This window comes from Amblyraja radiata, chromosome 39, assembly GCF_010909765.2.
Source record: "Amblyraja radiata isolate CabotCenter1 chromosome 39, sAmbRad1.1.pri, whole genome shotgun sequence".
Classification (NCBI taxonomy): Eukaryota; Metazoa; Chordata; class Chondrichthyes; order Rajiformes; family Rajidae; genus Amblyraja; species Amblyraja radiata.
In genome coordinates, this window is record NC_045994.1 from 5,956,231 (window position 1) to 5,971,247 (window position 15,017).

Genomic DNA, 15,017 nt, shown 5'->3' on the forward strand with positions numbered 1-15,017 from the left:
AATGGAATGTTGGCCTTCATAACAAGAGGATTTCAGTATAGGAGTAAAGAGGTTCGTCTGCATTTGTATATGGCTCTGGTGAGACCACATCTGGAGTATTGTGTACAGTTTGGGTCTCCTAATTTGAGGAAGGACATCCTTGTGATTGAGGCCGTGCAGCGTAGGTTCACGAGATTGATCCCTGCTATGGCGGGACTGTCAAATCAGGAAAGATTGAAAAGACTAGGCTTGCATTCACTGTAGTTTAGAATGATGAGCGGGATCTTATAGAAACATATAACATTATAAAAAGGACTGGACAAGCTAGATGCAGGAAAATGTTCCCAATGTTGGGCGAGTCCAGAACTAGGGGCCACAGTCTTAGAATAAAGGGGAGGTCATTTAAGACTGAGGTGATAAAAAACTATTTAACCCAGAGAGTTGTGAATTTATGGAATTTCCTGCCACAGATGGCAGTGGAGGCCAAATCACTGGATGGATTTAAGAGAGAGTTAGATAGAGCTCTAGGGGCTAGCGGAGTCAAGGGATATGGGGAGAAGGCACGCACGGGTTATTGATAGGGGGCGATCAGCCATGATCACAATGAATGGCGGTGCTGGCTCGAAGGGCCGAATGGCCTCCTGCTACACCTATTTTCCATGTTTCTATGTTTCTATGATTTTTTAGAATTTTGCAAGTCCTGTTTCACATACTGAGTCAGCCAATTTGAAAACCATCTATTATGTTCTCAGCAATTAGCAAACAGTAGCAACCGAATATCAGCACAGTCAGCATAGTGTGTAAGTGTAATGGTCAACATCGCATGAATAACAAATACCTGAAGTGCAGGAGCCAGCGGGAATCAAAACTGGACGTGGACATTGTAAAGGGTTTTTAGCAACGACATATTTTTAAATTTTCAATTAAAAACACTCAGATATTTTACATATGGAATTGAAGGGGTGTAGAGATCGGGGAATATGCCGAACGGCACATACCAGAACAGGTGACAAAGACATCTTCCTTGTGATCACAGTCATGTTGACCGAGCGGTGAAGACGGACAACGGGACAAAAATGATTCCCTTCCCGTGCATTTCACTTCATCCAGCCAGATATCACCTGAGGCCGGGGCAATGGTCGCCGCTCCTGGAGTCCAAAGAGCAGAGCCACAGCCCAACTGTCTGCAGACGACATTGGCATCGGCGAGACCTCAGGAGTCATCACACACCGTTCCCCAGCGGTTATTGAATAATATGTCAACCCTTCCGGAGCAATTGTTGCTGCCGCCATCAACCCGCAGTTGTAGATCTAAGTGAAGTTAAATTAAATACTCAGTTAAAAATACGTGAGTGCTGAAGAAACTCATCGGGTCAGACAACATATTTGCATGACGTGTGCAGTGACGTTTCGGATCGGGACCCATCTACAGACTAATTCTACTAAGAGGGAGGGGAAGAGGCTGTAACAGAGATGAAGGCGGGTCTAATCTAGGCAAGGGATAGGTGGATTCAGGTGTGGGGGTGTTCATTAACAGGTGGGTGCACAAAGGTTAGATATGAAAAGAGGACAAAAGGCTGTAATATAAGGAATGACGAGGATGAAATATACATTCAGAGGAAGGGATAAAGGTGGAAACGGGCGGATGGGGTTGTAGAGGTCTGTGTGTGTGTGTGGGGGGGGGTGGAAGTGTATGTGGATGGTATATTTCATGTGAAGGAGCGAAGAATGAGTTTGGGAAATGATGCCAGTTCACGTTTGGAAGAAGGACTATTCACAGTACTTGAATCAACTGGCAGACATAGCTGGGATCCATGCAAGGTCCCATGGCTTCACGTTTAACGAGAAGATCGTGAGAGAAGTCTAAAGAGAAGTTGTTGAGGGTTCTCAGCTATTTAGTTGATCACTCATTCATCAAACATCCGGGATTGACGTCATGCTGACGGCGTAAGTAGTAGAATGACTCGCCTGGTAAACGGCGAGATTTAGATTCATTTCCACCGACGCAGTCTTTCCCGCGGGTTGTCTCCGGCATTTCAGCATCTGTTGAGAATAGTGAAATGTTGACGGATTTACGCGCGTGTTTAATCTGCCATCGTATGCTGACTTTCCTGTGTTACCTTTACATGAAACGCCTGCATCCTCCCTGTGGTCACAGTTGTGTTTCCCCCAAGGGTCAAACTGGCACTGCCAAAGGGCTGACTCGTGCGAGCTACATTTCATCTTATCGATCCATATGGGCCCAGAACCTTGTCCATATATCCAGGCGCGATATTCAATATATGCGAGGGGTCCACATTCTAATTGTTTACAGATCACTTCCGCCTCCACTCTATAGAGCTTCTCGGAGCACACTGTTCCCCATGTCCCGTTGTACCACACTTCCACTCTCCCTTCACACCGCCGGCCTCCGTTCACCAGGCGCATCTCTTTGTGTTCTGTGAAGGGAACAGGAGACATACAGGTCATCATAATGTATCCATCCCGCAGATAGCAAGAAAGAGGCATGAGAAAGATCTGATTCAACAAAAACAGATGTCGCTGGAAAAACTCATTGGGAAGAGATTGGGTGAAGACAAAAATCGCAAGGTCAGCTGTTTTATCAAGTCGCTGAATGTGGAGGGCAGGGAAATACTTGTGTGAAGTGGTGCAATCTTACTTCAGTTCTGGTTGAAAATGCGACAGTTCTGAACCTGAAAACATATACTCCTTTTAATTAACCTTCGATTGTGCAAAACCGAAATGAAAATTGACAATCACGATCCCTAAAGCAAGAGTATAAAATAAAGAGGGAATATCTCCCGTTCAGACAAAATAAGAACATAGAACAACAGATCCGCTCAGGAACAGACCCTTCCGCCCACAATGCCTTCGCCGAAAATGCCGAATCAATAAACATCTCGTCGGTCTTTTTCGGGAAATGTGGACAAATGGCATTAAACCGGACAACAACTGAGGGCGAAATGAGCAGAGCTACACGTGTGTGTGTGTGTGTGTGTGTGTGTGTGTGTGTGTGTGTGTGTGTGTGTGTGTGTGTGTGTGTGTGTGTGTGTGTGTGTGTGTGTGTGTGTGTGTGTGTGTGTGTGTGTGGGAGTTTGGTATTGGTAAGTAGAAGAGAACCAATGCAGACTGAGAGAAAGGACTTTATTCCATCAACGTGATTAAATGCTCGCATTGTTTGCGATAAACCATTGAATACATCTCTGGAATGAAGGTTCCCACTCTAAGCTGCAGAAAATCAGCAGACCGAACGTATCCTTACCAGAACACTTCACTGTCACATCTTCCTTATGACTGCAATCGTGCCGACCCCACGGTGCGGAGGGACAGTTCCAGAGGTATGATTCGTTACCCGAGCATCTTACTTCATCCAACCAAATTTGGCCTTTACTTCGTCCACAGAATCCCGGAATTTTATCTTCCACAGCATATCCGCAACCTAGCTGCCCGCAGACCACGTTAGCGTCGTCTAGATCCCAGGAGTCGTCACAAACTGTGCCCCAAGACCCATTGTAATAAATCTCCACTCGTCCAGCACATGTACTTCCACCCACAGACAGCCGTAATTGGAGAAGGTACCCCGTGTTGTTCCACACCACATGGAAGTGTTTCTTGTCCAGACTTCTCTCACACACGGCCCCTCACACTCACCATCGCCTGCTCCCTGGACCTGGTGGTCTCTTCAGCCGACTGGAAATGGAGAGGGCCCATAGTATACGTGGACAATCTCTATACGTGGACAACCTCCCACTTTACACCCAAATGGGTAATCAATCTTTGGGGTGGACTTGATGGGCCGAAAGGCCTGTCTGCATGTTGTATCTTTAAACAATATTATAACTTTCTCCAGGCTGACATATAAATGTGTGTGTGTGTGTGTGCGTGTGTGTGTGTGTGTGTGTGTGTGTGTGTGTGTGTGTGTGTGTGTGTGTGTGTGTGTGTGTGTGTGTGTGTGTGTGTGTGTGTGTGTGTGTGTGTGTGTGTGTGTGTGTATGTATATATATATGTGTGTATGTGTGTGTGTGTGTGTGTGTGTGTGTGTGTATATATATTTATATGTGTGTATGTATATATATATGTGTGTATGTGTGTGTGTGTGTGTGTATGTGTGTGTGTATGTGTGTGTGTGTGGGGGTGCGTGTGTGTGTGTGTGTGGGGGGGGGTGCGTGGGTGTGTGTGTGCACACACCTAGAATATTGTTCAGGTATTATTCTCCAACATAGTTTGAAAGGGAGAGTAATATAAATATTTATATACAGATGTGTAATATATATATTTATCAACAAGCGATTTGTTGGTAAATTAAGAAATGTTATTTCGGACCTTTGATTAGATTGACCAGAACGGATAAATGAAGCTTCTTCATTTTCCGTGCTGTCCCAATTGACAAGTCGAAAACCCAGATGACAGAAATGCCAATACAACTCGACATTTCTGGAGTCACTAACAATCATTACAATGTCTAATTTTAACCTTTATGCAAATATTCACCTGAGCACAGGACTCCAACACCGATGCTGTCGCTGGATGTCTGATTCAGCGTAAATGTGCTGCAATTTCGGAGCTGCGACTCGTTTCCTTCACACTGAACGCTGTTCACCCACACGGGCAGCTCACTCTCTCCGTACCTTGAGGAGTTGTAGGCGAATATGGCGGAGCCGCAGTCCAACTCTCTGCAGACCACGTTGGAATCATTGATGTTCCAGGCGCTATCCTGCACTCTCCCCCATCTACCATTGTGGTAAACCTCCACTCGGCCGTCGCAGCGGCTGCCCCCATTGCTCAATCTCAGAGACCAAATTTCATCTATAATACAAAACATGTTGGGTTAAACCATTGAACTGAAGCCAAAATATTCCATAACTTCTCAACATTTACCTGGTCAGCTATTAGTTCTAAGGATTATTTTCTGCATCAATTGTCCACATGTCACATTGGCAGATAAACTGCATAGAAACATTCTGTCTACGTCTACATAAAACAATGCCGAGAAACCTATGGGCCTCACCAAGAGAAATGGGCCCAGTAACAAGGAATAATCTGGTTATTGAATAAATGATAACCCCCAGCTCGTGCATTGATCTAAATAGAATGCAATAGGAATGCTAAGACCAGTCCAGCGCCTGTTCCTCGTGTAGGGGGGGTCTTTTGAAGTCTTGCTTTACCCTTGTTCTCTTGTAGTAAATAAATGCATTCCTGGAATCATTCCAATATCCAGAACCCGGGGCCACAGTTTAAGAATAAGGGGTAAGCCATTTAGAACGGAGACGAGGAAACACTTTTTCTCACAGAGAGTTGTGAGTCTGTGGAATTCTCTGCCTCACAGGGCGGTGGAGGCCCGTTCTCTGGATACTTTCAAGAGAGAGCTAGATAGGGCTCTTATAGCTGGGTAAGGGGATATGGGGAGAAGGCAAGAACGAGGTATTGATTGGGAATGATCAGCCATGATCACATTGAATGGCGGTGCTGGCACGAAGGGCCGAATGGCCTACTCCTGCACCTATTGTCTGTTGGCTATTGTCTATTATCATGAACAACTGTTTTTTTCCATTTCTCATTCCATATTGCAGATGCTGGTTTAAACCGAAGATAAACACACGAAGCTGGAGTAACTCAGCGGGTCAGATCGCATCTCTGGTGAAAAGGAATAGATGACTGAAGAAGGGTCTCGACCAGAAACGTCACCTATTCCTTTTCTGACGCTGTCTGACCCGTTGAGTTACTCCTGCTTTTAGGGTCAAGCTCTTGAACGAACCACTAAGCCACTTCAAATTTCATATCGCATTCTTCCTGCAGCCTCTATCTCAGATCTCTGCAGCAGATGTAACTAATTTATATATGTGTATTGTAGCAGTGAACCGAGAATTAGAACCCGACTGGACAAATCGCTATCATTCTATCCCCTTAATAAACAGTTATTATCCTTTGTACTATACTTACTATGTTTACTAGCTACAATCCCTAAGTTACTATCCATAGAAACAATTTTATAAACTGCAGAATTCTGCACTGCATACTCAAATTCAGTCTATCGATGTATACTGGATAGACTCGGCTTGTACTCGCTAGAATTTAGAAGATTGAGGGGGGGGTCTTATAGAAACGTACAACATTCTTAAAGGGTTGGACAGGCTAGATGCAGGAACATTGTTCCCGATGTTGGGGAAGTCCAGGACAAGGGGTCACAGTTTAAGGACCTTTAGGACCGAGATGAGAAAAACATTTTTCACACAGAGAGTGGTGAGTCCGTTGAATTCTCTGCCGCAGAAGGTAGTTAAGGCCAGTTCATTGGCTATATTTAAGAGGGAGTTAGATGTAGCCCTTGAGGCTAAAGGGATCAGGGGGTATGGAGAGAAGGCAGATACAGGATACAGAGTTGGATGATCAGCCATGATCATATTGAATGGTAGTGCAGGCTCGAAGGGACGAATGGACTACTCCTGCATCTATTTTCTATGTTTCTATGTTTCTATGTGTGACAACGTTGTATAACAATGCCCCCCCCCCCAGTATCCTATCAGTGGGGGAAGGGAAAGACGGCACCTGAAGATAATAGACAATCGAGAATAGAACCAGGAGTAGGCCATTCGGCACCGCCATTCAATGTGATCATGGCTGATCGTCCCCCAATCAGTACCCCGTTCCTGCATTCGCCCCATATTCCCTGACTCCGCCATGTTTAACAACTCTATCTAGCTCTCTCTTGAAAGTATCCTTCTAAAAAGAAAATAAAGATGTTCGTCAGGAAACAGCAGATGTTTTCAATGGTTAAAAGAGTAAACGTGTAAACATCTCTACCACTGGGCAACTCTGTTTTTCAGTTCAAGGACATTTGGTGACTCACCTGAGCAGATGAGACCGACGTCGTTTCCGTCCCTGGGTAAAACTGGACAATCACCTAATCGGGACTCGTTCCCCTGACAGTGGTAGTTCTCCTTCCACACAGGGCCAGATCCTCGGCCAAAGTGAGTAACTCCGGGAGTTGCAGCCACTGCACCGCAATGTAGTTAACATATAACATATAACATATAACATATAACAATTACAGCACGGAAACAGGCCATCTCGGCCCTACAAGTCCGTGCCGAACAACTTTTTTCCCTTAGTCCCACCTGCCTGCACCCATACCATAACCCTCCATTCCTTTCTCATCCATATGCCTATCCAATTTATTTTGAAATGATATCAACGAACCTGCCTCCATCACTTCCACTGGAAGCTCATTGCACACCGCTACCACTCTCTGAATAAAGAAGTTCCCCCTCATGTTACCCCTAAACTTCTGTCCCTTAATTCTGAAGTCATGTCCTCTTGTTTGAATCTTCCCTATTCTCAAAGGGAAAAGCTTGTCCACATCAACTCTGTCTATCCCTCTAATCATTTTAAAGACCTCTATCAAGTCCCCCCTTAACCTTCTGCGCTCCAGAGAATAGAGACCTAACTTATTCAACCTATCTCTGTAACTTAGTTGTTGAAACTTTTTTTTAAAATAATGGATGGGATTTATATAGCGCCTTTCTAGAATACTCAAGACGCTTTACATCGCATTATTCATACACTCCTCAGTCATACTCGGTGGTGGTGAGCTACTTCTGTAGCCACAGCTGCCCTGGGGCAGACTGACGGAAGCGTGGCTGCTAATCTGCGCCTACGGCCCCTCCGACCACCACCAATCACTCACACACATTCACACACAGGCAAAGGTGGGTGACGTGTCTTGCCCAAGGACACAACGACAGTATGCACTCCAAGCGGGATTCGAACCGGCTACCTTCCGGTCGCCAGCCGAACACTTAGCCCATTGTGCCATCTGTCGTCCTCTTGTTCACAGACCACGCCGGCATCAAGCAAGCTAAAGTACTGATCGCAAACTGTCCCCCACTCGTCTCCGTGTAGAATCTCCACCCGGCCAGAGCATCTATCCTTCCCACCCACCAGTCGTGGTCGATGTTTCCCTGTTTTTATGGGACAAAAATTACAGTTAAATACACAATAAGAATAGAGAAAAATAATGAAAGTTAGAAATTGTTTGTTTATTTTTCTCATTTTCTAAGCGACCACCTTCAAAGTGTGTGCGCGCGGTGATATTTCAATAGACACAGTAAATGGTTACGGTCTTCAACTCGGCACGTCGGGATCGTCAATTTCACATTTCTTACTATTATTATTATTATTATGATTATTATTATTATGATTATGATTATGATTATGATTATGATTATGATTATGATTATGATTATGATTATGATTATTATTATTATGATGATGATTATTATTATTATTATTATTATTATTATTATTATTATTATTATTATTATTATTATTATTATTATTATTATTTTAATTTTATTTATTAGAAGTAGTGTACATTACAATAATCTAAGCCAAAAATAACATAATACATTTCCTGTACCACTTCATATTTTAAACTTTAAAACGCAGAAAAGTAAAGAGAGTGAAATAGGATAGTAAGTGTGTGAAAGAGTGATCAAAAGAGACCCTTTGACACGAAAAATTCGAAAAAGAACTAAGAAGTAAGCCATAGAAAAATAAAAGGAGAAAAAGAAAACAGAAGATATATTAAAAGTTTAAAAAAAAGAGATAAAAGGGATATACCAACTTCGTATTTTTCCTCACCCCTCACCAGCTCCTGAAACCGTTTATTTTCAGAATTCTGTTGCACCTTATACTTGTAGTAAGTCGATAAATTGAGACCAAAACTTTTGGAAATGGTCTGGTTTGCCTGCTAGAAGGAATCTCATATCTTCCAGGTGTAGCATTTCGGACATATTTGAAATCCACATATTCAATGTTGGCGTTGGGGCGTTTTTCCAGAATTTAAGTATGCGTTTTTTCTCCATTATTAAACCGTAATTAAATAGGTTCTTTTTGGAGGCAGATAGCTCAGGGCTGCCTTCCATTGTTCCAAAAATAATCAATTCTGCATTCGTTTTCAGTTTTATTTTAAATAATTTTGTAAAAATTTCAAAAATTTCATTTCAAAATTTTTGGATTTTTATACAATAAACAAAGGAATGTGCTATAGTTGCTTCTTGGGATAGACATTTATCACAGATGGGGGAGACATTTGGAAAAAGTTTACTTATTTTAGTTTTTGAGTAATGTAGTCTATGTAAGGTTTTAAATTGAATTAGAACATGTCTTACATTAATCGAGTATCTATGCACATATAGCAAATGTTTATCCCACCTCTCTTTCGAAATTTTTATAGCTAGTTCTTGTTCCCAGTCTCTTCTAATTCTATCGGATGGTGGTATTTCTATATTTAAGATGATGTTATACAAGAATTATATTAAATTAGCTGATTCGGCCTTTGTATTAATTGCTTTGGCCAATAAATCTGGAGACAAGTTATGATATTCTTGTGTATATTTTTTCAAATAGTCAAGTATTTGAAAATATTGAAAATATTGATTATTTTTCAAATTGTATTTGAAACAAGTTTATTCATGGATAACCCCTTGAGATGGACAGTCATCTTGTTTTCGAGGGGGTCCAACATAGAACATACAGCACAAGACATAACATACATAGAGGCTCTCATTGACCCACCTACCCACACACCAATCCCAAAACCCCTCCATCCCCACTTGTTATAGTTTATAACAATTGTTAATTGGCTTTACATATCCAATAATAATAATAGTTATGTGTTACAGCACAATGTTGATGCATAATACCATATACCACCTATCATACATCGTACGTTAATACATACTATCAACATTATTACATGATATATTATTTCATGATATTGTGACATAATACAATATAAGACCGTGTTACACTATGCAATACAATAATACATAAGTGTAATGGCCATGCATATACAATAGTTATGCCAAATGATCACACACAGAGCAAGCTAGATAAAGGAGCTCGAAGACTCTAATACTAGAAACAGGTATATGGTTTTATAAGGAAGGGTAAAAGTGTATTTTTAAATAGACGAAATGAGCTAATAGTTCTTATGGTACTAGGCAGAGTGTTCCAGTCAGAAGGAGCTTTGAATTTAAATGCACGTCTCCCAATTTCTTTGTTAGTTCTTGGAATGAAAAAGAAGGGTTGCTGAATATGTCTTAGTGAATATGAGGGTGTGTATGGTAATAGGTCTTGTTTTAAATAAGAAGGGTAATTGAGATGGATGCATTTAAAGATGAACTGGAACCAGTGGTAGCATCTTCGAGCGTGGGGGGATAACCAGTTTAGAGTTTCGTACATAGAACAGTGGTGAGTTATATATGGACACCTTAAAATAAATCTGCAAAGACTATTATAAACTACATTGAGGGGTTGAAGATGTGTATCAAATGTATTCTGATAGACAATATCAGCATAATCCAGTATTGGTAGTAGTAGTTGAGAGACAATTATTTTTCTCATCTGAAAGGTGAAACAATTTATATGGCGGTAAAGAATAGCTAGATTACAGCTGAGTTTTTTAGTAATCGTCTCACTGTGCTGCGTAAATGAAAGCGTTGGGTCGAGCCAAACACCAAGATATTTGAAGTTCAATACTTGTTCTAATGGTGATCCTTCATTAAATGATATAGTCAGATCTACAGAATTACCAAGGCCTTGTCTGGTACCAAATAACATACTGCATGATTTATTTTTATTTAAAATTAATTTGTTAAATAATAGCCATTTCTGAACAGAAGTAAGATCTGATTGAAGGGATCTTTCAATTTCAGACTTGTTAGTACTAGATGTATATAGCACTGCATCATCGGCATATAGTTGTGTTTGACAGTCAGAACAGATATTAGGGCGGTCGTTTATGAAAATAGAGAAACGGAGTGGTCCCAAAGACGAACCTTGCGGGACCCCCTTCTCAACAATTAAGGAATTGGATTGACTTCCATTAAAAATGACACATTGGCGTCTGTTATGAAGGTATGAGTTAAACCACAGTAGATTGTTTTGAGAAAGACCAATAGAGTAAAGTTTATCAAGCAGTAGGTAGTGGTCAACAACATCAAAGGCCTTGGTTAAATCAAGAAAGATGGCACCGGTGAGTTTACCATCCTCAGAAGCAGTGAACACATCGCTGGTGAGTTTTAACAGAGCTGTAGTTGTGGAGTGATTAGGTCTGAACCCAGACTGGCATGGAGATAGAATATTGAAAGTTGAGACATAATGTGATAGCTGGTTGAACACTAGTTTCTCGAGGATTTTAGCCACCGTGTTGATAATTGAGATGGGGCGGTAATTGTTAATATCGTGGGGGTCGCCTCCCTTATGCAGTGGAGTAACATTGGCACACTTCCATGCGGAAGGGAGGGTACAAGTTGAGAAGGACAAATTAAACAGGTCGCATAGTGGGTACATTAGAATATTAGCTCCTAACTTAATGAATTTAGTCTCGATACCAGCTGGTCCAGATCCACAATCATCCTTTAATTCATTAATAGCATGTTGAACGTCAACAGGTTTTATTTTTTGAAAAGAAAAAGAGCTTCTATATGTAGAGGTAGCTGGAAAGTCACATATAATAGATGAGTCAAATACAGTAGAGCTACATACAGTGGAGAAGTGCTGGTTGAAAGCATTGGATATAACAGCAGGGTCCTGAATGATGTCATTGTTGACCCGACTCTGAGTGCTGATATTTTGATTTGATTTATTAAGAACATTATTTAGTCTTTTCCAGAACTTTTTTTGGATTATGCATGTCTTCAGAAAGATGGTTTTTAAAATGACTTGATTTAGAATTACGTGTTTTTGTCATACACTGATTCCTTAAGGACCTATATTTTTCCCAATCAGCAGGGTCCTTTGTTTCCCTGAAAGTCTTCCAGACTTTATCCCGCTCATTAAAAAGGTTGATCAAATCAGCACTAATCCATGGTAAATGTTTTCCCTTGACTTTTATTTCTCTCCAGGGGGCATGCTTATCGATAACTCTTGTGACTTCAGTGTATAAATAATTCCAGGCATCCTCGACAGTTGGTATAAGTTGAAACCTGTCGCAGTTTATTGTAATCAGGTCATGCATATAATTATCATAATTACATTTTCTACATTGTCTAACACGAATATGTTTAGGAGGGAGACGGGAACGTTTAATCTTCCACACACAGAAAATAGCAGAATGATCGCTAAAGCAATCTGACAAAACACCAGATGTTAAGATTCGGTCAGGATGGGTAACAAGAATCCAATCTAATAGTGATGTACAATTGCCATGAACTCTGGTAGGTTCGTTGATTAACTGGGTCAGGTTTATACTTTTAAGCAAGTTTTTATCGTTAGAAGAGGAGCGATCGAGCCAGTTTTTATTGAAGTCACCAAGAAGCACTAATTCACATGGGTGTTCAATAGAGGTGAGAGTGGAAATTAGGGACTTAGTTGAGTCAGGATGAACAGGGGGGGATCGATAGATAGTGCCGATAATTAGATGTTTATTCTCATGAAGTTTTAACCTAATGAAAAGGCTTTCAAAGAGAGATGAGGTTACTTTAGGGATGGCAGGTTCAGATATAAAGCGAGTTGACACATAACAAGCCACACCTCCAGCTCTCGTAGGCCTATCTGCTCTATATAATGCAAAATTATCAATATGAATATCATTGTCACAAATTTCACTATGTAACCACGTTTCTGAAAATGTTATTATGTCAGGTTTATTCTGTGCAATCCAAACTCCAATTAAGTCTATCTTTGGAAGAAGACTCCTAATGTTCAAATGGATGATTTTAGGCCTTTAGCTGTATCAATTGTGGATCAATTGGGTGTAGATAAGGTTGGGGGAGTGGGGCAGGGAAATAGCATGAGAAAGGGGACGAGAGAGACACATACACAGATTGACACAAACACACACACACACAGAAGACAGGACAGACAAAGCACACAAGATCAGGCTGCGTCATTGAGAGAGAGAGAGAGAGAGAGAGAAAAAAAAGCGAGCATACACACCTCAGTCTGCATAGCTCATATTTATGCAAATAGATCAAAGTATGAGGTCCTGGACCATTTATGTTTAAATTAATGGGGCATTATGAAGCCCAAAATAACAACTCATATTATCGCATATGGTTAATGAAAAATAAAAATAAAAAGAGAAAAAATCTAGATTAAGCTTCATATGCCTTTAATTGTCAATTTATCAAATTTCAATATTCAAATAATTGGTAATTGATCATGATCAATTGTTTATAGGGACCAATCCTTTACCATTCAAACAACCTTTTACATTTCGTATAGAAAATTAAAACTCAACTCTTAGTGTTACGACGTTTTACGGCAATTGCGACACTTTTTACGGCAACAGTAGTAAAGCAGCATCAATCATAACAACTCTCATGCCAGCTGCAACTTTGCAAATAAGACTGAAAAATCAATGCTGGTCCAGCGGTTAAATAATTACAAGAGGAGCCGCCGGCATCATTTTATCAAAATCAAAAGTTGAGTAGGAAAATTATAGAAAAAATACAACAAAAACCAGCTAAACACAAAGTTCATCGGCAGACAACATTATTGTGCTAACGCTATCACCAGCCACTGGCCACCAACATTAGGATGTTATATCAGAGTCCATGGAGGAGTTAATGGAGGAGAGCTCACCGAGAAATGTCTCAACTTCATCAGGAGTGCGAAAGAACTGTGTCTTGCCAGCGTGGACAACTCTCAGTGTGCAGGGAAAGATCAATGCGTATTTGATGTCACGGTCGCGTAGCTTCTTCTTAGCCGCATCATACTCCCGGCGTCTCTGGACAAGACCAATGCTGAAGTCCGGTTAGATATGAACCCGAGCTCCGTTGTACTCAAGGGGCACATTTTTCTCCCGGAAGAGCTTCATTATCCTCAGCTTATCCTGGGAATAGTGGAACTTCACCATGATCGGCCTCGGACCCTTGGCTCTGGAGTTATCCTTGCGACCGGTACGGTGACAGCGCTCAATCACTAGAGGAGTGGGGAAATTCGCTTCACCGAGAAGCTGCGGTATCAGACGGCCCATGCATCCGGTGATATCTTTGGACTCGATCCTCTCGGGGATGCTGACGAAACGTAAGTTGGAACGTCTGCTTCTGTTCTCAGCGTCATCTGCCCAAATTTTCAGGTCAGCGTTTTCTATTTCAAGTGATTTTACACGTCCAACCAGGTCTATTATATTATCCTCGTTGGAGCTAACTCTTTGCTCAAGCTCCGTTACTTGCTCTCCAAGCGTTTGAAGTGAGCCTTCAATGTTAGTCAGGCTAGCTCCAATTGGATCAATTTTATTGTCCATGTGTAATATCATGTTGAGCTGTATTTGCTGCATGTTATCCAAGACACTTTGGAGGGCAATTGGCTCGCCCATTGTAAGGCCGGTAGTCTTTTCCACTCAATGAAATAGTAGAAGGTAGAAGGTAGTCCAGTAATTAGTTATTTTTAGTGCTAAAGTTGTTTTACCTTGCTTTTTAGATTCACCAAAAGTTGTTCATTGACACCAGGTGAGTTAGAGTGGAAAAGGTATCTCAGAACGCCATCAGTAGACAAATAGTTGAGCCAGCAGACTAGAGCTTGTTACAAACCCTCACGCAGCAACAGCAGCCGTCTTGTGGTGTTCCACACCAGGGCATTGGAGATGTCCTCATTCTTCAGGGAACGGGGGTTCCCCTCCCCTACTTTAGATGAGGCTCTCACCAGGGTCTCTTCCATACCCAATAACACTGCTCTCTCTCCCCATCCCCCCACTCGCAACAAGGGCCGAGTCCCCCTAGTCCTCACCTTCCAACCTACCAGCCGTCATGTAGAACAAATAGTCCTCTGTCATTTTCGCCACCTCCAACGTGATCCCACCACTTGCCACATCTTCCCATCTCCTCCCCTGTCTGCTTTCCGCAAAGACCGCTCCCTCCGTAACTCCCTGGTCCATTCGTCCCTTCCCACCCGCACCCTCCCCTCCCCTGGCACTTTCCCTTGCAACCGCAGGAAATGCTACACTTGTCGCTTTATCTCCCCCCTTCTCTCCATTCAAGGACCCAAGCAGTCTTTCCAGGTGCGACAGAGGTTCACCTGCACCTCATCCAACCT

General features: G+C 41.9%; 3 protein-coding genes across 5 annotated transcripts in view; 1 reads left to right on the top strand and 2 right to left on the bottom strand.

The window, feature by feature from the left end:
- The window catches only part of plekha2 (pleckstrin homology domain containing A2), a 331,260-nt gene that overhangs the window by 261,124 nt on the left and 55,119 nt on the right, over positions 1–15,017 (top strand). The window lies entirely within an intron of this gene.
- Positions 1,077–3,521, bottom strand: LOC116967305 (scavenger receptor cysteine-rich type 1 protein M130-like). The gene is made up of 5 exons (XM_033013805.1): positions 3,241–3,521; positions 2,099–2,416; positions 1,947–2,021; positions 1,762–1,841; positions 1,077–1,289 (listed from the first exon to the last, which is right to left on the bottom strand). The coding sequence occupies exons 2-5, from the start codon at positions 2,403–2,405 to the stop codon at positions 1,077–1,079; spliced, it is 675 nt and encodes a 224-aa protein (XP_032869696.1). The 5' UTR covers positions 2,406–2,416; positions 3,241–3,521.
- LOC116967306 (soluble scavenger receptor cysteine-rich domain-containing protein SSC5D-like) overlaps positions 6,873–15,017 on the bottom strand; it is a 173,562-nt gene continuing 165,417 nt past the window's right edge. Inside the window, exons 5-6 of the mRNA XM_033013806.1 lie at positions 7,786–7,933; positions 6,873–6,969 (exon numbers count right to left, since the gene is read on the bottom strand). Coding sequence (XP_032869697.1) covers positions 6,873–6,969; positions 7,786–7,933 — 245 coding nt within the window. The remainder of the gene's footprint in view (positions 6,970–7,785; positions 7,934–15,017) is intronic.